General features: G+C 39.9%; 3 protein-coding genes across 4 annotated transcripts; 2 read left to right on the top strand and 1 right to left on the bottom strand.

Moving 5' to 3' along the window:
- Nucleotides 1–2,303: 2,303 nt before the first annotated feature.
- znf319b (zinc finger protein 319b) lies at nt 2,304–7,828 on the bottom strand. Of its 2 annotated transcripts, none has more exons than XM_088299672.1 (3): nt 7,508–7,828; nt 6,411–6,540; nt 2,304–6,322 (listed from the first exon to the last, which is right to left on the bottom strand). In XM_088299672.1, exons 2-3 carry the CDS (start codon nt 6,413–6,415, stop codon nt 4,450–4,452), a joined length of 1,878 nt encoding a protein of 625 aa, XP_088155798.1. In that variant the 5' UTR covers nt 6,416–6,540; nt 7,508–7,828; the 3' UTR covers nt 2,304–4,449. The 2 variants fall into 2 exon arrangements, with proteins under 2 accessions (XP_088155798.1, XP_088155799.1); XM_088299673.1 differs by having other exon boundaries at nt 6,442–6,540.
- Nucleotides 7,829–9,804: 1,976 nt separating this feature from the next.
- On the top strand, nt 9,805–14,000 carry usb1 (U6 snRNA biogenesis 1). The gene is made up of 7 exons (XM_088298805.1): nt 9,805–10,127; nt 10,330–10,469; nt 11,641–11,824; nt 12,687–12,740; nt 12,869–12,974; nt 13,060–13,140; nt 13,234–14,000. Exons 1-7 carry the CDS (start codon nt 9,949–9,951, stop codon nt 13,339–13,341), a joined length of 852 nt encoding a protein of 283 aa, XP_088154931.1. The 5' UTR covers nt 9,805–9,948; the 3' UTR covers nt 13,342–14,000.
- Nucleotides 14,001–14,510: 510 nt separating this feature from the next.
- bbs2 (Bardet-Biedl syndrome 2) lies at nt 14,511–24,957 on the top strand. Its single transcript, XM_088299492.1, has 18 exons — nt 14,511–14,660; nt 15,167–15,300; nt 15,600–15,827; nt 16,284–16,409; nt 16,609–16,671; nt 16,825–16,902; nt 17,738–17,842; nt 18,052–18,138; nt 18,237–18,372; nt 18,499–18,638; nt 20,623–20,743; nt 20,838–21,009; nt 22,022–22,151; nt 22,236–22,355; nt 22,803–22,940; nt 23,122–23,234; nt 23,926–24,074; nt 24,574–24,957. The coding sequence occupies exons 2-18, from the start codon at nt 15,184–15,186 to the stop codon at nt 24,678–24,680; spliced, it is 2,130 nt and encodes a 709-aa protein (XP_088155618.1). The 5' UTR covers nt 14,511–14,660; nt 15,167–15,183; the 3' UTR covers nt 24,681–24,957.
- Nucleotides 24,958–25,570: the final 613 nt, after the last annotated feature.

Genomic DNA, 25,570 nt, shown 5'->3' with positions numbered 1-25,570 from the left:
AATTGAGATGCTGACAAATTGGAAGGGTCAAAGACAGACATATACAAGGTCATCCTTGAAAATGTATTGATTGATTAATGAATCAAACACCTGTTGCAAATTTTGCTTTGAGTATCTTGTGACAGAACAGGAAGCTGTGTAAAACATGTTGAAAAATTGAACAGTTGGACATGTGTACTCAAAAATGTAGAGATCAAGTTAAGTTTACCAATAAAAGTTATAGTATCTAACTACTGTACACTACTTGGGTATAATGTCTGGCATGGTAAGTATGAAGAGTGACTTAACCACCATATTTGATGCATTTCCATGTTTATTGTTATTTCCACCTTCTAAATTAATACCCTTCTGTGTTCAATTTTATCATTTAAGCAAAACAAATAGGGATGGATGACAAACTCCAAACATATTTTAGTAATACAGCCACTTCAGTCAACACCATCTCTCTTTCCTAAGATATACATCTAAATTGAATTATTAATCAAATAAACCATCAAATCTGCACTTCTCACACATATTATTATTGTATGATGCCAATGTTGTATGATGCAAAAGTCAGACAAATACATTGTGCAGAGGATGGGCAATTAAAGAGGCAGAAGAACCCACTTAAAAGATGAACAGAAAACAAGTCAAAAATAAAAATACATTTTAATACGACACTCACTGCAAATAATGGGAAATTCAGGAAAGACAAGAAGAGTGAGAATTTGCCAGATTAGTAGAAACAGAACTAGATCGTTATAAACCAAGCAAACCTGCACTTTGGGCATTACTCCACCTTGACAGCTAGCACCAGTCTCAACAGAATTTGTAGCACAAAAATATGAGGGAATCTTAAAGGGGAAGTCAACCCTATTTTTTTTTTACATGAATATACATTTATGCAGGCCAACTTGTCAAAACATGGCATTTGGAATAATATTGCATTTGCGGAACATGAGTTAAGCCTCCAAATCCACCCGTTTTGAGCCATCTGAGGGTGTGGCCATTTTGTCACTTCTGTTGACTGGAAATGTTGCTCAGGTACTAATCATGGCTCAGCTTCAGAAAACAGGTGACCTGTGATTGGTCGTTACCTTAGCAACTATGATGTAATCTTTAGTCATCAGAAGTGACAAAATGGCTGACCCCCTCAGGTGGCTCAAAACAGGTAGATTTTGCTTCTGAACTCTTAAAACACATATTCCGCAAATGCAATATTTATTAGAATGCCATGTGGAGACAAGTGAAGGTGCATAAAACATTTGATTACAGACAATTTTCGGGGGTTGACTTTCCCTTTAAGCCTGTATCCCACTCAGTGGCGGAGGTTTGCAAGTATTTGCAAAGGTTGATGTTTCGTCAGCGTTCGTTAACGGTCACCCTTTGTGACCTTGAACGAACCCTACATTGAACAAACCCTGACAAAAAATCAACATTCAGGCTGTGCGCAAACATTTTCCCAGTCTTTTAGGACAATAGCTGTGTTTTATTCCAAGTTTACCCTCTAGGCTCTGAATTCGTAAACAGCACAGGTGAACTCAAGTGTAAAAACTGGCACATCTTGATTTTCTTTCCGGAGTAAGCCTTGCTTATCATGTTTGGGAAATTGACTGCTCTGCGACATGTTGTTCCATTCAGGCATACAGAGGGCATGACCGTTGACTCGCTCCCAAAGCCCATGACAGTTAGGTCGCTCAACGAAGACAAAATGTATGCATACAGTAACCAAGTATTGACGCTTGGAATATCGCAATTTTGGGGAACATGATATGATCGAGGAAGATGCAGACGAAGTCTGCGGACATGTGGATGAGATGGTATTTCATTAATAAATGTGACAACAGAGCACATCAAACTCTCCGAATCATTGTCATCAAGGATTGTGCGCCTCTCACGCATGGGTATTAAAGGGAATGAGAGGAACTTTTTCGATTGGCTGTGTAAACCGCCTGTTTTAAAGTGCGCCAAGTGAAGGCCACCCTTTTACACAGAGAGACCGTGCTACGCGCCACACTTGCACTGGGCACTCAATGACAGATCACGACAACATTTTTGAGAGCATGTCTGTTGATACATTGTTAATGACATTTTCTGTCATGATGTATTTCCTCTTCAAACCAAATACAGTCTACATTCACACAGTAGACAGTTATCATAAGATAACCTCCAACATACTTATACAATCACTACATGCTGGGGTGCTGTAAGAGGGTGTGGGGTTTAAATTGATTATTCTCAAGGCCAAGGATTAGGGGTTAGGGTGACAGAGGTTGGGCCCACCACAATACCCCCCCCCCCCACTGACTCAATAGGGCCCCAAATCGCTGGTGGAACCCCTGGCTAATTGGACTACACAGACAGCAAAAAAAAAAATAATTGCTAAAACATTTAACTTGTTTAAAAAGTAGCAATAATACAAAAAAACTTTTTTAAATACATTTTCTTGAAGGACACATTTTGACAGGTTCACACGTCACATAAATCCATTATGTACAGTACTGACCTCTGAAGGAAGCTTTAATAGACTGACTATTGGTACTTATTATTGAATGTCAATATTATCATTTTCAATTCATGGGAACTGCGTTACACATGTATTTAGGAAAGAAACTACACATATAGAACTATTTCCCGAAAGGAGAAACAACCTCAACCACTAAAATCTTGACACTAGTCCATTTACAGGAGCTGTAAGAAAGCAATGTGTTTCAGCAGTCCTTGGAATTTCATTTGTGAGGAACATAAAACTACTTAAAACCAGAATTATGCAAAATTGGGGAGTGGAACTATCAAACTTAACATTTTATGTTGGCCACGAAGAGCAGAAGAATCATTCGATGTCTGTAACCAGTTAAGGAAAATGGCTGCCAGTGCATATTTGTAAATACTCAACAATTAAAAAAAAAAAAACGGAAAACGGGCATTAGGGTAGAGAGAACACGTTTGATTGATTGTATTATTTGTGAAAAGGCTAATTCTGTCCTTTTTTTTAACCCAAAAGTCCTTTTTATAACACTTTGTGGTTGCCCAACTTGCAATGGAGCAAGCTGCTAAGATGTGGATAAACCTACAGTTAGATCTAGAAGTATTTGGACAATGAAAGTTTTTCATGCTTTTACCTTAACACAGAAGAAGCACAACATTTTGACCACTCACACAATTCATGTATTGCATTATTCTTAATGATTTTTAAATAACTGTGGTAACCCAACTATTAGAAATGTGTCATTACACAAATTGTTAAATCATTACCTTGATACAACTCCGTATCTGGTATCATAATAAAGGATTGTGAAAGTGGCGTGGTCATATTGTCGTGGCTCTCCAGACAATATACCAATATGGACAATCAAGAGGTAATTTCAGTAAAGACTTTCAGATTTAAGAAGTTTGACAAAAACATGGCATTTACCTTTTAAAAATTACATCCTTTTTATGCAGAGTATATTCATTCTTTCTGTACTTCCCATGAGAACATGCTTTTTCTTAATGAAGACAAAACTGAAGGTCAATACAACAATAATCAAGCAGAATGTGAAGTAGGCTGAACTGGGAGTTAGCAAATCATGTCCAAGGACTACATTCAGATTTGGTTAACATTTATGGGCTCCAAACTTCAGGCAGTCTTTGCTGATATTACAATCGATGGTTGTTATTATATTTGCTTCAATAATTATTTACACCAATTATTTCAATACTTTTGAGCGACTGTAAATTGAGGTAATCGTCAAATTACGTCTGTAAATCCTGATGGGCAAATGCCTTATTTTTGTGAAACACTTGGTAGTAACGTGGATGGAGTGTCTTCTTTGTTGCACTCCATTGACAAGTGGTCCTATAGAGGTATACATAAGGCTGGCAGGGTATTATGGAATGCAAGCTTACGAATGCAAAATTTGAGATTTAAGCAAGTTTTGTCAAAAACCCTTTGTGATGCCGGTTGCAGTGGTACACTTATGAAAGGTGGTGGTAGACACTGCTGTCTGTTGATTTGTCAAAAGCAGATTGTGTGTGTTATAATTTAATGAACTAGACTGGAAGAACATCAATGTAAAAGTTACATTTTAGAAAATAGTCTGAAATAGGACATAAGGGGATTCAAAGATATGGTTACTTCAATTGTTTTCGTATTTGGTGAATTGCACTGACAGCTACAATATTTATGTAGGCTACGTATGTACGTAAGCTATAATCACCTTGCTGTGGAAACGCCAAAACAAACAAGGCTCATCTGCTCACAACACGCATTGGAACAATCTGAGTTTGTAAACGTGCCGAGCTCCACTTTTTTGGTAACATACCACTGAACTTGGTATCCCATCAACGAGTGCCAAAAAGTGGATCATAGACCACAATTCATGGTAAAACTCCGGAAAAAGTAGTACCTTACTAAAACCGAACTGTACTGCTTGGTAGAAACATGCTTGGAGGGGAAATGTTCACAGATTCCATTCAAGGAGTCAGTTACATGCACTGGGACACAGGGTAGTCCCCTCCATCAGCTGTGTGCTGCACTGTGTGATCCTGCAAAGAGCCCAAGTCACTAAAACGCTCACCACACCAAACACACTTAAATTGTCCTTCTCTTGAGTGTGCACTCTGGTGTTTGGTCATGTGTTCGCGTTGCTTAAAGAACTTGTTGCAATGCTCACACTTGTACGGCTTCTCCCCCGTGTGCACTCGTAGATGTCTGTTGAGGTCTGAGGAGTATTTGAAGCGCTTCTCACAGTCAGGACACTTCAGTGGCTTTTCTCGTGAGGGGTCGCAGCGATGCTGCACAAATTCAGAAGAAGAGAGGAAGCGGCGGTCACAGAGGGAGCACTTCAGGGGCTTTTCTTGGCAGTGAGAGTTTTGATGGCGCTGCAACGTGGAACTCTTCTTGTAGCCCTTGCCACAGACGTCACACTTGTACGGCTTGTCAGGCACTGTGTTGGGCGACTCACCGCACTTGTGCCGAAGCAGCTCTCCCGATTGGCTGAACTCCTTCTGACATGAGGTGCACTTGAACAGATTGTCCATGCCGTGCACGTGCTGGTGGTAGAGGAGGTGCGAGGGCTGCATGAATCCCATGTCGCACAGATTGCATTTGAATGGCCGGTCGCTTGGGTCTTTGTGTGTGCGGCGGTGGCGCACCAGGGCATACTGCTGCTTGAAGCTCATCTGACACTCATCGCAGTGGAACGGACGCTCCTCAGAGTGCGTACGCTCGTGTTGGCGGAGGTCTGACGGTCGCTTAAAACCTTTTCCGCAAGTTGCGCAGCGAAAGGGGCGAGAGCCTTGCGGGTGGCAGGGATGGTGAAGGAGCTCTGAGGACTCTTTGAAGTGCAACTCACATAAGTTGCATTTGAATAAGTGCTCACCAGAATGCATGTACATATGGCGCACCAGGTGCGAACGGTGCTTGAAGCTTTTCTCACAAACGGCACACTTGAAAGGACGTTCATTGCTGTGTGTCCGCTGGTGGTGCTGAAGGTGTGATGACTGACTGAAAGCCTTGTCACATGTGTCACATTTAAAGGGCTTCTCCCCCGTATGCACTCTATCGTGACGGGTGAGTTCTGACAAGTGTTTGAAACCCTTCTGGCAAACAGAACATTTGTATGGTCGGTCACGGGCTGAAGGGAAGGGTAGAATGGATGAGCTACTGCTGGCTGATGCCCTAAGACTACTAGGTTGCTGGACATTGTTTGGAGAGGAGTTGGAGGTCATGCTGCCAGAAGAACCAGGCCGGTACGTCTTCTCACATATTGAACACTTCATCGGATTGCTGCTGTTGTGTGATGAGTGGTGATGGGCCAGAGATGTCAGCAATGAGAAGCCCATCTTGCACAGGCCACATACAAAGGGCTTCTGTTCCACTTGAACACACTGGTGCTCTAGTAAGTCAGTGGCCTGGTGAAAAATCTTCATGCACTGGGTACACTGGAAGGACCTGTCTTGACTTACCATGCACTGGTGTTCGTGGGGGTTGGCGAGGTGGGAGATATCATGTCCACAGGCCCCACACTTGTGTGCTCCCTCAGTTTCTACCTGCAAGGTGGTCTGCTGAGTCTGGGTAGAGTGCTGCCCATTTGCATGCTGCTGATTCCCATTGTGTTGCTGATTGTGCTGGCTGTGTTGTCCATGCTGTGTCTGCTGCTGCTGTTGTTGTTGTTGTTGTTGAAGAGATGTGGACTCTTGCTGCAGCACAATTCCATACACAGCACAGCCCAGAGAACTTTCAGCTCCGGGAGGAATGGTGTGCACCACCTGAGGTTGAGAAACACCATGCTGCTGCCAGGCCTCTGTCATTCGGGCTCGAGTGTATGGGTTCAGTTTGACAGCAGGAGCGGCCCAGCTACAGTGAGTAAAAGAAACTGTTAGCTGTTAGCTAGTAGTAATTAGAAAATCGTTTAGAGTATTATGACAGAGAAAAACAAACTCACTCCATGACTGCCAAAGACACTGAAGAACTACCTCAAGGTGATTGCTGAAGGAACGACGTTGTAATGGGGAGGACAGGGATCTTTGTGGACAACAGGAAGAAAGTCCAGCAGTTTCACGCGCGTGTGGTATCTGTGTGGACAAAATGAAATTGAAATAGTCATACAGTAGTCTGAATCAAACAAAAACACAAATTGGGGAGGACTAGGAATGTAACAATATCCCGTCATCACAATATGATATTAATATGACATTAAAGGCACAATGCAATAATTATCACAATATTGTGCGGAGGTTGGTAATATAAAAAGCTCACACTACTGTATAAACTCACAGCATTGTTAAAAGAAAAAACATGATATTGAACAACACCCACAATATGTGTTGTGACCATAATAACAGCTGTGACAAAGGAATAGATTCAGCCATTTTAAGTCATTTGTTCCAATTGTTCAGTCACAAATTATTGTGGTCTATATCATACACAATGCTGTTTGGCTGAAGTGGGAAAAAAGTCACGTTTTTTTTATGGAGATGTGCGGCTTTCAATGTGGTAACATGACGACGACGATATTGTGGCCATTTTAATAGCGTGATGTCACGATATCGGCGTTGTCGTTACATCCCCAAGGCGAACTAATGTTCACCTTTATAAAAGTCACTTTAGTAATTGTAAAAAAATAGACAAGCAAAAAAACTTTTCAGCTTCCTTATCGTATTGGTTTCTGAGATCTCTTAATTAACGGCAACTTCACTTTAGAACCAATCACGTTGGCATTACGACGTAAAGACAGTATAACCGTTATACTATAACGTGTATACAAAGTGATGGGTAGACGAAAACTGCGTTAGCACAAATGAGCGTAAATTGAATAACTTAGTCGTGGAGCCCTGCACTTTTAATTGTTGACTCACAAATAACAGCGTAATGTGAAAAATAAAAGGCAGCACGCGGGCGTCTTAGCATTAAACGTCTCTCCAAAACGGCAGCGTAAACATGCTTAGCAACATTAGCATTAGCGACATAGTAGTACAAGTAGCTAAACGCCAAATCAGACAGTTAGACTTAAAGCCGCAAAGAACTTCTATGTTTACCCACCCGAGGCATAGAAATGGCTACTTTGGGTTGCATTAGTAACTGAAAATAGCAGAAGACTCCATATTCTCATCTGCAAACGGCGCTCGGATGCTCTTGTCGAAACGCTGTAACTCCGGGGGCCGACGCAGTTGAATAAAAAGGGTTTGGCTCACTAACGGTGTGAAAATCCAGCTCCGTTTTTCCAAAATGCTCATAAATGTCGCCGTTTCACGTCTGAGTTTATTTAGCTAAGAGAGCGTGTAGTCGCTAAGGGAAAATGCGTGCATTCTGTTCTTAGTCGCTAGTTAGCTTCTTTCTGCACTCCTGTGTTTGCTAGCTTCAGCTTCTGTCTGCTTTCCGTACACGGGAACATGTATAAAGTAATAACGGCTCAGCAGCGGTTCCCTACCTTTTTTCAATGATGGACCAATGTGAAATATTTGTTCAGCTAAGTACACCCTAATCAGTGCAAAACATATTTGAGGTGGAAGAAAACGCAACAAAAATCATGAAAAAAGAAAGTAAGTTAAAGAAAAAAAAATCAATTATAAATAAAGATTTTAGCATGTAAAAATTATAATTATCAAGATAAAGGGTCCGCCTTCTGATAATAGTACTGACCTGTTGTCTAAAAAAAATCATGATCCGTCCATCCAGTAGTCTAAAAGCAGAAACTGCAAAAAAATCTATGCTTAATAATGAAAAAAAAAAGACTAACAACATTACCAACTGTCAACATTCAATATTGCATTGTTGCACCGGTTTTGCATTTAGTGAGAGAGACACTTTAGTGAGACAGTGGTGCTTGTGCCTCACTGAGGAGACCCCAAAGCTCATGTTTGGTTACTGTTTGTCGATTGTAGCCCAGCGTTTAATACGATGCAACCACATTTACAGAATGAGCAACTGAAAAATATGCAGTTTAATCGCTTTATTCTGAAATGGTTTATGTCCTTTCTAACTAACCATCAGGCTCAGCAGCACTGGCGCCCCCCAGGGATGTGCTTGGATAAAAGTGCAGCCTAATAGTTACATCATCAAATTCTCAGATGACACTGCCATCCTGGGGTTGCTGCACAAAGATGACAGTTCAGCAACGGACTATTCTGAGATCTGTAATTTTGTTCAGTGGTGTGACTCTAATTATCTGATGCTAACTGTAAATAAAACTGAAGAAATGGTGTTGAATTTTAAAGTTGTGGATGACTTGAGGTTGGTGGTCATTCACAATGAACCCATCATGCAGGTCTGTTCTTATAAATACTTGGGAGTCCGTCCATATTGAGACACTCAGCTAGAGGGCCCATGTGGAGTGTCTGCTGTGCTCCAGGCTGCAACAGAGAGTCGACTTTCTGCGCAGACTGAGCGTTTTTGGTGTTGGGTGTTTTTTTTTTTTGTTTTCCATGCCATACTGTGGAGAGTTCAATAAGGTACGGAATTACAGCCTGGCTGGTACATTGTGTCTCTCCATCTGAAGACATGGATTAATCGTCTGGCACAACATGCCATGAAAATTGTGATTTGTTTTTATTTTTTATGAACAATCCATAATGAGCACAGTTCGAAAAATACTGTCTGATCAAACTCACATGCTTTACCCAGAGTATCAGCTTTTCCTGCTGGCGGTGCAGGCTGAACCATTACGAACATTATTTTATTCCTACATCTATTAAGATCACGAATGCAAATATAGGTTAGTTTGTACTGTACTGAACAGTCATGACTAAGTTCCCGTTGTGGACAATAACATACATGAAATTAAATGAAAAACGAAACGGATTATTAATTGTCACTTTTGGTGGCAAGGAGACAACTGGTGTGATTAAGCTCTTTTTTGCAAATGTATTTTAAAATTTCACGTACTCCCTGAAGTGCCTTCTCGTACCCCCACCGGTGCGTAACCTAATTTGAAAACCACTGCTCGAGAGCACACATAAAAACGGGACGTTGTACGAGCGTGTGCACGCGTGTGTAAGTGTGCGTGTCCTCGCACACTTCACGAAGTCAACATATATCATTTGTTAAACATAATCATTATTCTTTTAGCACATATAAATTACATTATTGCATACAACTCAAAGGCACAGCCCGCAGTGTTTCATTAAATCCCCCATGCTTATCTGTTTATAATGTGCGTGTGTTTGCGTATGTATTTGGAGGGATTTTCAAGTAATGTCGAAACATGTTGTGAACATATTTGGAAACACTAAAAATGCACGCGCTGCTAAAAAAAAGCGAGGACGCATTGTCTGCATTGGCATGGGAACTGTTTCGGCCGAGTTATTGTTTCAAGGGTACGCAAATGATGAGAACTCAGAACGACTTGTTTACACCGGAAGTGGACCTAAAAAAGAATCGTTGGATTCACACCGGTTCAACCAGACTGAATATGATGTCAATTTCCTGATTCACTGGAGCGTCGTTGCCTTATTTTACACACGGATCGACAGAGCAGTCGTTGAATGATGTTAGTCGGCTACAGTAGCAGCTCGGATGAGGAAAGTGATGCTGTTGATGTGGAGGCAGGGATAGCTCCTGCCCAAAACAAAACGTTTTCTCGAAAATGTCTGCGGGACGGTGATGGCAATGATTGCCCGATAAAGAAGAAGCCCAAAATAGAGAAATCCTCTTCAGCGGCAAGGTGCGTATTGTGCAAATACCCAAGTCACCATGGGGCAAACAATGAATGAAACATCTTAACAATTCAAGTAAATTATTTTAAGCCTTTTCTGAGTCATTTATATTCATTCAGCCTCGGGCGAGTCTGTACATGTGCCTTCTGCTTTGTTGGAGACGCAGATCTCGTCATGCTGTTTAATAACTAGCTTGTGTCTTTTCTGCAGGCTGCCGCTCCCTGGCTGTTTGCTGTCCATGTTTCCAGAAGATGAGGAGCCACAGACTGAGGATAGTTCTTTGCATGATGGTCGTATCCGCTCATTCAAACACGAAAGAGGAAACTGGGCAACTTATGTTTATTTTCCATGTAAGTATCGCGCATAGTTTCACTAGAATGGATATTCTCCAGGCAATACACTTTCCTGACGCATTCTGAAAGCATGTTACGTTAATTGAACACTTGAAAGGCGGATGTGAATGTTTTTCTTTTCTTTCTTTCTTGACCCTCATGAGGAGAAGCGGCTCAAATAATGGATGGATGAAGGTGGTGAAATCAAACCCATTTGGCCCTATATGAAAAAAGTCGCTGCCTGTTCAACTTAATATCTGGTTTTGCCACCCTTGGCGGCAATAACTGCAATCCAGCATTTGCCATAAGTAGTGACAAGTCTTTCACATTCTTGTGGAGGAATTTGTGCCAACTCATCTTATCATAATTGTTTTAACTATTGGAAGATTTTTGAGCATGAACTGCCAGCCCAAGGTCATATCACAGCATCTCAGTTTGATTTAAGTCGTGACTTTTACTTGGCCACTCCAAATCCGTGATTTTGTTCTTTTAAGCCATTCAGAGGATGATTTGCTGTTATGTTTTTGGGTCGTTGTCCTGTTGCATAACCCGAGGACATTTGATTTTAATGGCACACACTGGTTGCCTGCAGGATTTATTGCTAGTCAGCAGAAATAATTGTTACTTTAACCATGGAAAGTTGTATTGGTCCTGGAATAGCAAAGCAGCCCCAGCTGTCTTTTCTTCTGAGATCAGTGAAGTCATCAATGTTTGGATGTGCTCATGGGTTATTATGTGACTTCTCGCATGAGTTTTTATTGATGTCTTGTCGTTATGTTTTTGTTCGACCACTCCTGGGTAGGTCCAGCACTATTTCCAGTTTTCTCCTTTTGACAAGTATGAAAGCCCCGGGAAAAATGTTGCAGTCATGCATTCTCTATAAAGACAGATAACTAACTTGAGTAGTTTATTTTTTTTCTTAATTTGTTCTTCAATTTCTTTGGGTGGGGCTATGTTGAGTTTTGTTTTGAGATCTTGTGGCCTACCTCACTTCGTCTGAGAGGTACTATTTTAGTTATTTCTTGAGTCAACAAATATGAGGTAATCACGCCTGGATGTGGCCAGTGAAACTGAACTCAGCTTTCCCAAAACTGTGGCAAATCACAGGTTACTCGTGATCTTAAGGTGGGATTTATTTTTCGCATAGGCCAATTACAATTTTTAAATGTCTGCCATCTTGTCACGTCAGACCAACCTGAAGAGGAGTTCGGGGAGTTAATGGAGGTGCTTCTGTCAACTGCAGCTGCTTTTGGAGTGGTTTTGACCCTACAGGAGGAATTTCATCTCAGCCTGTCCCAGACGGTGGTGCTGAGACACCATTGGATCCAGCCCTTCATACAGGGCCTAAAGGCAGGCCTAACCCCCTGCAAAAGGTTTGCTTTGTTTCTTCTGTACATATAGGCTCAAAAGATTTGACTATATGGCCAAATAAACAACAGTATAATAAACGGGCTCCACATTAGTAAATGAGGTATTATCTATAATATAAATACCAAGAGATGCTTTTTACCACCCCAAAAATGGCAAACATAGCTGTTATTGCACAGCATACCTGAACCTTTCTCAGGCATGTGTTGTCATACAAGGCAAATTCACAGATGAGCTCAGACAGGGGTCGCACTTTAGAGATGGCTGTATTAATTGCACTCGATCCCTTTGCTCAAATTAAATGCAACTTAAGATGCTTATTTTGGTTCTCAATTGCTTCTTCAGTCATCTACATGTAACACTTCCATGTTTTCGCATTCTCCCTCTCTCTCTCTCTCTCTCTCTCTCTCTCTCTCGCTCTCTCTCAGTTGAACTCACATTTAAAGGGCCAGTACTTCACCCGTTTATGGGCAATCAAAGGGACAGATGAATATCAATTTCCGCCCTTTGTTAATCCGTCCTTGGTTAAAAAGTTCTCATCCTCCACCTTCCATCCCCAAAGTGGGCGTCCATCCAAAAAAGCAATTTGTTGTTCGTGATAAATTAAAAATACAGTTTATCCGAATAAACGTATATATTGCATAGATGTTTCAGTGCGATACTCGACATCTGAAATGTATTATAACTGAAGTCCTCCATTCAACCTCCCCATTGTTTGTCATAATTTTTATTGTTTAATAAAACCCTTGTCCCTGGGATTAAACTGCAATAATATGATCTTCAAATTGACTAAATTGCTCCTCAAATGAAATCGTTGATTAGCAAAATGCCTACAAAGTTACTCCAAATAATGTGTTCTGTTTGCAGGTTTGTGTCGTCTGCATCAAAACTGAAGGTCTATTGTAATGCTGAGAAGACAAGGTACTGTCATTGTGTTTGTGCAATCGACCACGTATAAATTCCTTCTAGTCTGTCTATAAAATATTAGTCGTATTAGAAGATCTGCCTGCCTCTGTAAGTATCTGATCGCCCTGCATTTCCTTCGGCAGAACCTTCTTAGGGATGGAAGTTGGAAGTGGCCATGCTCAGTTTTTGAATGTGGTCCGAGTGGTGGACAGAACATTGACAGACTTTCACCTGGACACATTTTATCAGGTTAGTGAGGAGCACAGTTTAATGCACACATATTTGTATGCGCTAAAATATCGCAGAACACATTCATGCTTCCTGTATCTTGTAGGATCCGTCATTCCATGTGAGTCTGGCTTGGTGTGTTGGGGACTGCACTGTGCAATTGAGACAATGCCTTCATGAGCTTCAGGTGTGTTAAGACGCAATGTAACAGAATTTTAACCAACAAAGTGTTTTTTTTTTTTCATTTGTATTTTGTATGTTTTTTTTTCCACTTTCCCAGAATTTGGTCGATAACCATGAAGAGGAATCGTACCAACTGTGGTTAGACTGTGCAGAGTTGCGCTGCCGCACAGGAAACAAGACCTTCCGGTTCCCTCTGGATGCTTAAAACTGGATGGACCGAATGGTGCAGCGTATCCTGGCACATGGAGTTTCATGAGTATGCAGGGAGTGCTCAGTTTATGCTTCCGACATAACTTTTGAGGTTATGAATGACATGCAGTTCATTTGCTCAGCAGCATATGAATGCTTCGTCATGCAGCTCAAAAGGGCTCACTCATTTACTATTCTAATTACTTTTTTTCCTTTTGATATTTTTATATTTTTGGCTTTGGCATATTTTTCATGCATGTTTACTGTTTCAGGGTGACTTCAGTACTGTCTAAAGAGGCACAAATGGAATCGCCAAACTTACAAAAAAAGCACAATGAATTCAAATGTTCCATTTTTGTCAGATCACTTCAATGAGTCACCGCACACTCACACAGGACAATTCAGTCTTACTTCTTTGCTGCCAAAATACTCATATATGGCAGGGAAGTCTCCTCACCTTTTTCCAAATTTGGGATACTTGCATAATTTTAGCAAGCAGGTACCTAACAAACCTTTAACCGTCATGGATGTTACTTTTTTTTAGACAAATGTTTTCAAAAGATATATTTTTGTATGAAGCTTGTCTCAAATTCAGTTCTATGGTGATGTCATGTCTGTTATAATGTGTTGCACACATAAGCAAAGAAATATTTTTTGAATAAAGTTGCAAATGAGTGTGGTGTTATTATGCTTGCATGGGACAAGTACTGTTCCCAAATTAAAAAAGGGTTTGATTAATAAAGGCAGTATGTTGATGTTAGACCGGCCCACGAATCGGCCCCGTGCATGTGATGAACCAACTCGCAAAATGGGCAAACGACAAAAAATGCCTCCGAACAAGAACACCCAATTTTTATTAATAAGGGCGGAACGGTAACAAGATCGCGGCTGGAGAGCGGGGGACTGACCGGCAAAAAAAGGGTCAAGTGCCCACCTCTGATTATTACCATTTAGAATCAGGAACCAAATTAAAAGTACTCCATGCTGGCAGTACTGTAGACAATACTCAGGAGAGGATGTCCTCTTATATTTTTCATTGGTCACCAGATGGCAGCGCTGCATCTGAGTAATTCAAGAAAACGTCATGTCATGTTCAGCTGCTGCTGCACTGTTGCTTTTCAGAACTTTGTTGCGGTTATTTCAAATAATACTGTATTTACTATTTAGGAATCACTTACACCACAACTACCGTTTGATTTTGTCTTGAGAAAATTACATTTTATTTTGAAAACCTTAGATAGGAAGTGGTTGCGGATAATTAATCTTCTTGCCCTGTTTTTGTGCGGAATACGTTTGATACAAATCAGCATTTTATTTTACCGAGTTTCGTGCCAGGTACGTTTCTTTCTTTCTTTCTCGCCTTGTTTCTTTTGTTTTTAATCTATGTCGTACTATTTCGTGGTTTCCAGTAACCAAGTAACACTTTAACATCGTTCTTATTCCTCCCTTTTGCTAGCCTCTTTAACCAGCTAAGGTAAACAGTGATGTTGCTTTCCTGAAATATTTATTGTAGCACTTGATATTGATTTCCCTGCTGTGACATAACAAAACGCTCTGCAAGGGTTCTGCTAAGTATATACAAATATCATTGTTGTTGCCCAAACGACGGGGGATTATCGCCAGTCGAGCGAGCTTGAGCGTGACACTTTTTGTTGCTAGGCAACAGAACTCTGGTGGCTTGGGCAAAGCTCGTAATTACATTAGTGTCGCAAAATCACGCATTGTCACTTGTTAACATGTATGGCTATGAGTTTCGATTTCATTGTGGTTTTAATTCTTACGAATCCTTCCCAGATTTACCCTCAATGTATGTCTGGTTGTTTTTCTTTGCTCTTGCTTAGGAGGGAACATATGCATCATGTTGGTACCCATATTCACTCTCAAGCTGAGCCACAAGATAAACCCTCGCATGGTGACTGTAGGAACATTTGATGGCGTCCACCCGTGCCTCACTGCAGCTACACAAGCCGGAAAGGTGAAAATGATGATTTAAAAGCTCATGTGATAGATTTTGGATTGCACATTTATGTAATGGTTAGTGTGTCTGTCTCACAGTCAAGATGTCCTCTGTTTAAATCTCGGTGTGGAGTTTGTATTGTATGTTGTCCTAGGTACTGTTTCCTTCCTCAACTAAAAAACATGCATTTTCGGTTAATTTAAGACTCGAAGTTGTCCATTATCTCAGATGATACAGTTTTTGAAACTCAGATTTGGATAATTTCACTAATTAATACTTCTTGATTCTTGTCCTGAATGTTTTGTTCTCTCTACAAGGTTTTTATTCACAATCCTCACACTCGTGCTCCAAAACCCTCATCTCACCGACTGAGCCAAAGTACTCAAGATTCAGACGTCTCTCTACTCAACATCAACCAGGCAGTCACGTGTCTGACCGCGGGTACTCTGGGCACAAATACTGCCGGTGACACACTGTTGGTGGGATCTCAGACCAACCTGCTGGCTTATGATGTCCATGACAATACCGACATATTCTACAAAGAGGTTTGTAAAACAAACTTGGAGATAGATTCACAACAGTAGTGGCCAAATAATTTGCACACTCACTAAATATTTCATATGGTGCAGTCTACTGAGATGTTGAAACACTATCACAATTATTGCCAAGAATTAAAAACTCTTTCCCAGTTTCAATGGAGATTGAGCATTCTTATCATGATTTAGGTACACACTTGTATTAGATTCTGCTTTTGGATGCAGTTTTTTCATTCATAACATAAAAACGTGTGTCCAAACGTTCTCCCGATAAAATGTACCTTTTGTTTATTGTTTACATTCCAACTCAGTAGTTTCCACTGGTGAATAATTTCTCCTGATTTTGCTGTTTAAAAGTTGTTCATATATTTATTACCTCTGCAACCCAACAAGCAGGTTATTTAATCTTGTCTTCGGTTTTATGTATGTTCTGTTTTGTCTATTTGTGCTCGTGTGTGTGTTTAGGTGTCTGATGGGGCCAATGCAATCGTCCTGGGGAAACTTGGGGACATCCCAAATCCTCTTGCCATCATCGGAGGAAACTGTGCCTTACAAGGCTTTGATTCTCTGGGCAATGACCTCTTCTGGACTGTAAGAACCACAAATAATAATAATAATAAATAATCGACTTACTATATCCAGTACTATGTGTTTCAATTAATGCAGCGTGAAAATAAATGAACCTTTTATACATTCCTATATATGCACATTGTGCTTTTAGATTTTCAAGTGATTATTTAGTTTATCGTGGAATGCACCGTATGCTACCGTATGTTTTTTTTTTCTCAAGGTAACAGGAGATAATGTGAGATCACTTGTGCTCTGTGACTTCACCGGGGATGGCAAAAATGAGGTAAGCCCTCTCCAAGGTGAGACGCCTCCATTGCTTTTGTGTTCGATTGCATTTATTATTAAAAACAAGCTTTCACTGCTATTCATGATTGTTGGATTATTAATTAACCTCAGTGAGGAAATGTTGTTGTGTTTATTGTGCAACTTGTTGCAGCTCCTGGTTGGATCTGAAGATTTTGACATCAGGGTTTTCAAAGAGGATGAGCTTGTGTCTGAGATGACTGAAAATGAGGTAACTGACTCACATAACATGGTGTGCATTAGAGGCAATCAAGACAATTCCTTTTTTTTTAACAATGGTTGCTTTAGAGCTGCAATGTTTAACAACTAATTGGTTATTAAATGAATTGATAATAACTTTTGTAATGTTTCTGAGACCTGGTTTAATTTAAAATTGTACAAATCCTCTGAATTCCAGTCTCTCAACAGAAAATATCTGATTTATGTAGTATTCCATGTAAGAAGACTTATTATCTTTGTGTTGAATCAAAATACAAAACATTTGCATTTACTTTGGGGAAAAAAAATCAAACCAGTAACTGAATATTAATGCATTTATTTCTGCATTCTCAATTTGAAATAATGTCCTATTTTCTGATTAAAGGGGTAGAAATTAAAACTTGTTTTTTTAAAATCCAATTATACTATAAAATAATCAATACATTAATCGATTATTACAATATTTTTTTGTTTGCATCCTTACATTGATTGGTTTTATGCTAGTAGCTAATATACTGCCAAGCCACAACTTTATGACTGCCTTCATAATCTGATGATAAAATATGTTTAAAAAATGATTATACTCAATGCTGATTGTCACTGGCAAAGTATTAATGAAACAATATGTTTAGAATCAAGCAGTATGTTGTAGTGCACTTTTTCAAAATGAGTTTTGGGTCTAGTACTTGATTTACGGAGCAAAATAAACTAACCACGTTATTAGAATCAGGATATCAAACTTTGCACGTGTTTGTGGTGTATTTTCTTCCACAGTATCAACATTTGTAAGTGTCAGTGAGGAAAATAATAATATACATTATTTCACATTGCTCTTCTTTTGCATGTAGACAGTAACAGCCCTGTGTCACATGCACAGTAGCCGGTTTGGTTACGCCCTGGCAAATGGCACTGTGGGAGTCTATGATCGCAATTCTCGGTACTGGAGGATCAAGGTAATTGACTAAAACTATTTGTGACTAAACAATGAAAATTCGTATACCTTATACCCTCAGCTTCTTCTTTTGCGTCATCTCCTTAGTTCCCCTTAATACCTTCTGAATCCCCCTTTACCATTCACAATCAGTGGCCCTTTTATTATCACAAACATTTTTTATATGGCAATCTGTTGATTTTTTTGTCTTTGTTGATTTCCTCAATGTAGTCTAAAAATCATGCAATGAGCATCCACGCCTTTGACTTGAACGCTGATGGAGTTGTGGAGTTGATCACTGGCTGGTCCAATGGAAAGGTCAGCATCTTAGCATTAGGTGTCCTCGCACTGTTAAATCAGTGTTACTGGACACATTCATCACCACCCTCTTTGCTCACATTCCTCTGTTGTTCCAGATTGATGCTCGAAGCGACCGCACAGGCGAAGTCATTTTCAGAGACAACTTTTCTTCCTCTGTGGCCGGAGTGGTGGAGGGAGACTACAGGTTGGATGGGCACAAACAACTTATCTGCGCCTCTGTCGAGGGAGAAGGTGTGTTCTCTGTCAAAATCTTTTTCACAAATGACTTTTAGCTTGAAAATATTTGCAGCGAACAGCCTCTTTAAGCTTGACGTGTCATAGTGATTTGTTTTCGGCATCTCCACTAATTGTATGTAGTTCGCGGCTACCTGCCTGCTGGAAAAGAGCTGAAAGGAAATCTCATGGATTCAAATGCTGAACAGGACCTCATAAGAGAGCTCAGCCATCGCAGACAGAATCTACTGCTGGAGCTCCGCAACTATGAAGAGAATACAAAGGTATACATTTGTTTGCAATTTTGTAGATAATATACCGCTATACCTTGACTTATGAGTGGTATTATTTATAAGTCTTTTCAGATACAAGCCATCGCTTGGTATTTTTCACTTTATTTTTTTGCTAACATATAATGCCGAGCACCATAGATGGACTAACACAACTAACATTGATTTTGTGATCATTATAACCCATTAAGCTATGGATGTCTGAACACAAATGGTGCATCAGTACATGTAGACAGACAAAAGAACAATACTTACAGCCATATATTGTTCATCCTCTGTAAAAAATTATATTAATACCCAATTGATTAAATTGTCCGATTATGGGCCTCCATACATGGGCCCAAATAATTGGCCAAATGGCAGATGTTTGTTTACCTTTGTGGAATCTAATCAGTTCCAGCAGGTGTACACAATTAACACTGGATTCATTAATTACTACACATAAATCCATAAAATAACGTATTATCCTAAAAAATAAATATAATGAAATTTGTTGATAAGGTCATTCTATGGGCCTGTCATTCAACACAAAAAGTAATTTATTTTTTACAAACAATGTCAGGTTGTGCCAGAAATTGACATTGGATGTCATCATTTTACACACAACCTACAGTTACAGAGTATGTTAAAAATAAATAGAATAAAACAATGCAATATAAATCAAACATACATGTGTTAAATATGGCACATATTCAAGTTACGGTAACACAAACACACATGTGACAAGGGTTAATGTCTAATCTCGTCACACACTGAGATCAATGACAATAAAGGACATTCTGATTCAGATTTTTATAATGTCATTAATTAAATGCAATGCGCCACGCAACGCATTTTGGGAACCAAAAATCTACTTTTTTCCAACAATATATTTACAGTTGACCCCCTCTATTTGCATGAAATATGGACCTAGCTGGCCTACAAAAAGCGAGGGGGCAATTATTTTATGCATTATAGATTTTTTTTAAAAATTAATTATCTTATTAATCGGTAATCTGTGTTTTTTTTCCTCGGGCCAAAAAACAATCCATATCGCTCGGGCCTTATTAATTATGGAATGATCATTACCGTAACTGATTTAGTCACTCAGTTGTGAAACGTTTGTGTAGGATGCTTGTCTATATTACACCACACAGGGTAAACAGAGCTCAGAATGCACAAACCATTGAATTGATTCCATCCTATTTGTTCATAATCCGACTAAGTACAATACTGAAGAGTGCTAGTTTTCTTATTATATTATTTATTATTATTTTCCTTGGGCTTTTTTTTGGCAAATTCCTTTCAATGGGGAAAGTTGAGATTCAAGTGATTTGGGTCATGAGCATGGTCGCATGGTCACGGAACGAATCAAACTTCGAGTCAAGGCACCACTGTTTTGTAAAATATCTTACTGAGAGATAAATGGTTCTAAATTAAATGCAGAATAAATTACCATACTCTCAATTATGACTGAACAAGGTCAAATTGCAGTTTTATGCAAAACAGGCTGAGTCCGTTTTTTGGTCTTCAATAGTCGTGATTCCCATCTAGAGTGCCGTGGGTGCTCGCAAGGTGTGCCAAGTATCAAATTGATTGGTCAGAAAATTATTTTCTAACTAATAATGTATTTGTTCATCTATCTATGCCAGCAACTTCTAGAGTGACAGACCGAACAAATAAATAACCTTCCGTTAGATGGCAGAACGTCTATCATTGACATATGTATCTACTTTTTGTGACAATGTTATTTGCTGTTGCTTTGTGTCCCGTGAGATTTTTCAAACTCAAAATATGTTAGCAGTCTCTGTTCGATAGAGTCCAGCACTTATAAACATCTGTCTGCTGTTCAGCTGCGTATTTTTTACCAGTTATTGCTTCGAACCAAAAAGTACTCACTTCCATACTAATTTGGAACACAGTTTAGATTCTTGAAGACAAACATATGCCTGTTAATGATCCCATGTTATGATTGACAACAGCTGTCCTGTTGTTTCAGGGAGTGTCAGACAGCACAGGTGGGATTCCAGCCAACACTCAGCTCCAAACAGCTCTCACAGTCCGAGCTGCAACGGAGGTCCAAAAAGCCCACGTGGAGCTCAGCATCGCAACACCAAATGGTATCATCACAGAACGTGCATGTATGTGTTGTCTGACATCTGCTGGACTAAACATTCTTTTTCTTTCTTTGGATTCTTCATTTACCTGCCCCAGAAACCATAATCCGTGCAGTGCTCATCTTTGCGGAAGGCATTTTCGAGGGTGAGAGCCATGTTGTTCACCCCAGTGTCCAGAACCTGTCGGGTTGTGTTCGAGTGCCCATTGTGCCCCCCAAAGACATACCGGTAGATCTGCACATCAAAGCCTTTGTCGGTGGCAAAAGCAGGTAGGCTTTGCTTGCAAGGGCACGCACTCTCATCAGCTGTTAGACCTTTGGGGGGGTCATCTTGTTCTACTGGAACTGTAAACGAGGAAATGATGCTTGTGAAGGTAGTGAATGTTGGATTTGTCAACTTCTCTCACGAATGTTGATGAAATTCAGGGGTGCACAAACCATCCCTGGCATTCACTTCAATTCTGCTGTCCACCTTCCAAGATGGATATGTGGAAGTCATAAAATTGAACACGAAAAGCTTAATTAAATCCAGCGTAATGCAGGTTGGCTCTTGCCTTCAAATTTCTCTTTCACCAACTGCTTCACCACTCTTTTTTGCTGCTTGTGTCCTTAATCTCATCCAAACAAATGTTCTAAAAATAAGTCACTCCTCATTGCTTTCCTGTTTTGTGCCGTATTTTCCTTGGCATGATGATCAATGTGGAGAATGGGTGCTGATATCTCTATCAAATGCTCGTGAATGCGACGCACGAATGGGTCGACATATATTAGAGTTATGGTAGCCATGGTCACATGGTCCCTTGCATTGACAAATCCCCCCAAAAAATTAGGCAACACGTCTTTCGACCGTTTACATACGCTTACGACTGTTTTGCAAACTCTTGCCACTGTTAGCGAAATAACGGATCAGCAAGGACATTTCCAACGTGGTCATAATGGACAAGACAAATGTAAAACGTTTGCAACCTATTACGAACCATGACGAAATCCACATTTTGCTGCGTCCGCAAGCATCCGCCATTGAGTGAGATATATGCTTTACTCGGGAAAAAAAAAATAGGCATTGCCAGAGGTTTGTGCTTGCTGAATTTTCTTGGTTTCAAACCACTGCAGTAAATCTGTATGATTAATCATAAATTGGAAAAGTGGTATCGGAAATGGATGTAATAATTGTAGTATTCTTTTTTTATATATATAATTACTATATTCATCTTACGTTGAGTGAAAGTAACATCACAGTTGTCTCTCACCAGGTAACTTGCTCTTGTTTTGTCCTCCCCAGCACCCAATTTCACGTGTTTGAAATCACTCGCCAGCTGCCGCGTTTTTCCATGTATGACATTGCTTTCGACCCTTCAACTCCGGCTCCCACCGGAAGAGTCACTTTCACCATCAATGACCGGCCACAGCGGGTATGTCAACAGTGTCTTCTTGAGAGTGTCCACGACTCCGTTTTTTTCTTTTAAACTAATTTTTGGGTATGTGCGTTTATATAGGTCGCAATGTGGCTGAACCAGAACTTCTTGCTGCCTGACGGCGTAGACAATCCAGATGTTACTTTTAGTTCACTACGGGGAGGGGGACTTCTTTCCATCACTATGGCCTCTAATGGACAGGTAAAGACAAACACACACACACGTAAAAATGCAAATACACATTTATTTAAGCAATTACAAAAGCAAAACAATGTTTGACCGCCAACAAAATAGAACCATGTGATGTTTCCTGTTAAATGAACCGCAAGAATTCTTCAATTACACTGGTCAACAATTTTTTTTAAGTCAGTAAACCTTTTGAGATTCAGTTTTTTGTGCTGATTCTGAATCTGCTCTCTTTTTTTTCCATCAAATCAGGTTTTCGTAATAATAAGAATTCCAACATTAAGTAATAAGTCTGTATTGCGCATTCTTTCACAGATTAAACTTAAAAACTGAAAAAAATGAAAATATCTAAAAGCAACCTGATCGACCAGAAAAAAAAACATTTTTGAAATCAGCATAAAAATACATTTAGGGACACATAAAGCTATCTCTGCTTTTGACCAGTGCTATTTATCCAATCAGATCACTCTGCAAACAGATGACATTGACTTGGCGGGAGATCTGGTCCAATCACTGGCCTCCTTCTTGGCAATAGAGGAACTATCAGTAGAGGCAGACTTCCCAACTTATTTTGAGAATCTTCAGACCACACTCACAGAGGTTTGGATTTATTGTATTCATTAAAAAAAAAGAAACTACAAATAGAGTGTACTGTATTTCTATTCACTATCTCCCAAAGATTACTGGAATGTGTCTGGCAAATTAATCCAGTCTACATGTCCTAAAGTGCTGTCTCGTTGATGTCATGTAATTAAAAGAGATTCGGAAATGTGTCCTCTAGGTGGATGAGTTCCATGCTGTGCATCAGAAATTAACAGCCGAAATGGCTGACCACTCCAACTTTATCAAGAGCATGCTGGTACAAGCAGAGGATGCTCGCTTGATGGGTGACATGTGAGTTTCCAACATGCTTCAAGTAACCATTTATATAATATAATATAATCATTGAAAAATTGTGGGGTTTTTTTTCTCTCTGTTTAAGAACATACCAAATGCAATTTAAATGTGAAATAGTTCTCATTCAAAATTAATAATTTAATACTAAAGCTACAATATGCAGTCATTTTAATTTACTTCAAAATCCTTCTTTTTTTTCTTTACTCCACCCTCAGACTTACATTGACCTTTTAATATTACAGTATTATTATCATCAATAACTACAGTGCTGACAGTTGACATTCCTTTCATAGGCAACACAGCAATTCTCCTATAATTCAACTGAGCAGCCTGCCATCACATATTTAACGTCCCAGCTTGCAACATAATAAAGCACCCCTGTTAATAAACTCTGTCACTATAGCAGGCAGTGTTTCCTTTCACCTTATAGCGAGTGAAAAGTTGATAATGTCAGTGCACGCTCCTTTAACTACAATATATTACTGCATCAATTGATGTGGCTATAAACTGGTAGTTGTGACATTCTATTTTTGATTCATCTCTGAGGTACCGCAAACACAATCTTGAAAGTCTGGTTGTATGCTTAGAGAGTCACCGCATACTGTTAAGCATTGTGAAATCCGATTATCATTTTCAACATGCTCTTGCGTACCTCCACTCTGACTTTCAGCCTCTTTGTCTTCTGCAGGACTTCTATGAAAAAGCGTTACAGAGAGCTGTATGATCTGAACAGAGACCTTGTCAGCGAGTACAAAATTCGCTCTAATAATCACAATGCTCTGCTGGTCTGCCTCAAGTCTGTCAACCAGGCAATTCAGCGAGCTGGGCGACTCCGAGGTACACTGTTTTAGGTTTGAGTGTCTATCTTTGTGTACTGTACAATTATTAAAGTATTAAAGGTTTGTACATATTCCAAGAAATGGGAGGGGATAGGCGATCTTCAAAAGTGCTCTTGTAGTCAGCCCCCGATTAATTGCTTTCATGCTCTGGTAGAAAATGGTAAAATAGGATTACAATATTCTAGAGGGAAAGGAACCTAGTCGGTCCATAAATAACGAGAATCTGCGTATAATTGATGGCTATTGAAATGCGATGGGATTGGGATGGGGGCGGGGGGGGTCCTGGAAAAAAAATATACGTTTAAAAATGTTTTTAAAAAATTGGATACTCTAAATTGGCCATAGGTGTAAATGCGAGTGTGACTACTTATTTGTCTACATGTGCCCTGCGATTGACTGGTGACCAGTTCAAGTGCCGAATTGTGAGTATTCTGCGGTTGACTGTATTCCAAATATTCTCATTTCAATTTTTTTCCATCTGTGCTTCTCCTCTTCAGTGGGTAAACCCAAGAATCAAGTCATCTCAGCATGTCGGGACGCCATCAAGAGCAATAACGTCAGCGCACTCTTCAGGGTCATGAGAGCTGGTGTGGCTGCCTCTTGAAAGTCTTACAAGAGGCAAAGAGACCATCGCCTTCCGGAAAGCATCTTTTTCATTCTTCACCAGCACAGTGATGAGAAGACTAAGAATTGTGGGGTTGCCTGGCAGGCCACTTAAGCACAATCAAACAAACAATCCTGAAACTTGAATATGTGCCAGATTTGATTGGAGAGAGCCATCCGTGTCAGTCAAGTGCTGTGCGTAGCTAGTGTAGCTGCTTTTTAAACCAAGAAGACAGTGCGGTTGTTCGTAGGAGGAGAATAGAATACTGTGTAAACGGTTCAGTCAGCTAACACCGTTTTAAAGGAATGACATTTAACATATCAAGGTCATGCTGAGAATCAAGCATCACATTATTGATTTGGTAAGTGCTAAATATTTTAAAGATGCGGTGTAGCATTACCACCTATCATTGGATACAAGCACAATTAAAGAACAAAATCTTTGAAGGGAAATCTATTCATTCAAAATATTGTTTGCTACAGAAAGTAATCAGAAGATTGAACTTGCAGTCAGCCTACAGCGGGTTTATGTGCACTGTAATTGGGGATTGCCATGATAAACTGTGATGCATTGACCAGCATGATCATCTCCAATTCCTATCTTTTTTGTTTTTGTTATTCCATTTATGACAACAACATGTGTCAGTTCACTTGCAACCTCGAGGGGCTTTCTGGTTGAAATGAGCATTTCAAATGGCTTTTCAACGTCATTGGTGAGTTAAGCTGAAGGCCCGAGGTGTGTGCCAGGTCGAATTGCACATTTCTAAAAGGAATGCCTAATCGCGACTCAATGTTATGCATGTGTTACCACTAAACACCCACAAACGGAAAAAGTCAGCTTGTGCTGTTTTGCTGACTCTGTAAGATTTTAAGACGAGGGGGGAGACCCAT

Source organism: Idiotropiscis lumnitzeri, chromosome 6, assembly GCF_059441095.1.
Source record: "Idiotropiscis lumnitzeri isolate Australia: NSW breed Sydney's pygmy pipehorse chromosome 6, RoL_Ilum_1.0, whole genome shotgun sequence".
In the NCBI taxonomy this organism is placed as follows: domain Eukaryota; kingdom Metazoa; phylum Chordata; class Actinopteri; order Syngnathiformes; family Syngnathidae; genus Idiotropiscis; species Idiotropiscis lumnitzeri.
The sequence above is the reverse complement of the archived record's forward strand: the minus strand, read 5'-3'. Positions and strand labels throughout refer to the sequence as shown.

Coding starts and splice junctions, on each gene's coding strand:
- usb1 (XM_088298805.1), top strand. CDS start 9,949: ATGATGTTAGTCGGCTACAGTAGCAGCTCGGATGAGGAAAGTGATGCT. Junction 10,128..10,329: donor AAATCCTCTTCAGCGGCAAG/GTGCGTATTGTG, acceptor TCTTTTCTGCAG/GCTGCCGCTCCCTGGCTGTT. Junction 13,141..13,233: donor AATGCCTTCATGAGCTTCAG/GTGTGTTAAGAC, acceptor CCACTTTCCCAG/AATTTGGTCGATAACCATGA.
- bbs2 (XM_088299492.1), top strand. CDS start 15,184: ATGTTGGTACCCATATTCACTCTCAAGCTGAGCCACAAGATAAACCCT. Junction 21,010..22,021: donor TTTGTCGGTGGCAAAAGCAG/GTAGGCTTTGCT, acceptor TGTCCTCCCCAG/CACCCAATTTCACGTGTTTG. Junction 24,075..24,573: donor GCGAGCTGGGCGACTCCGAG/GTACACTGTTTT, acceptor TCTCCTCTTCAG/TGGGTAAACCCAAGAATCAA.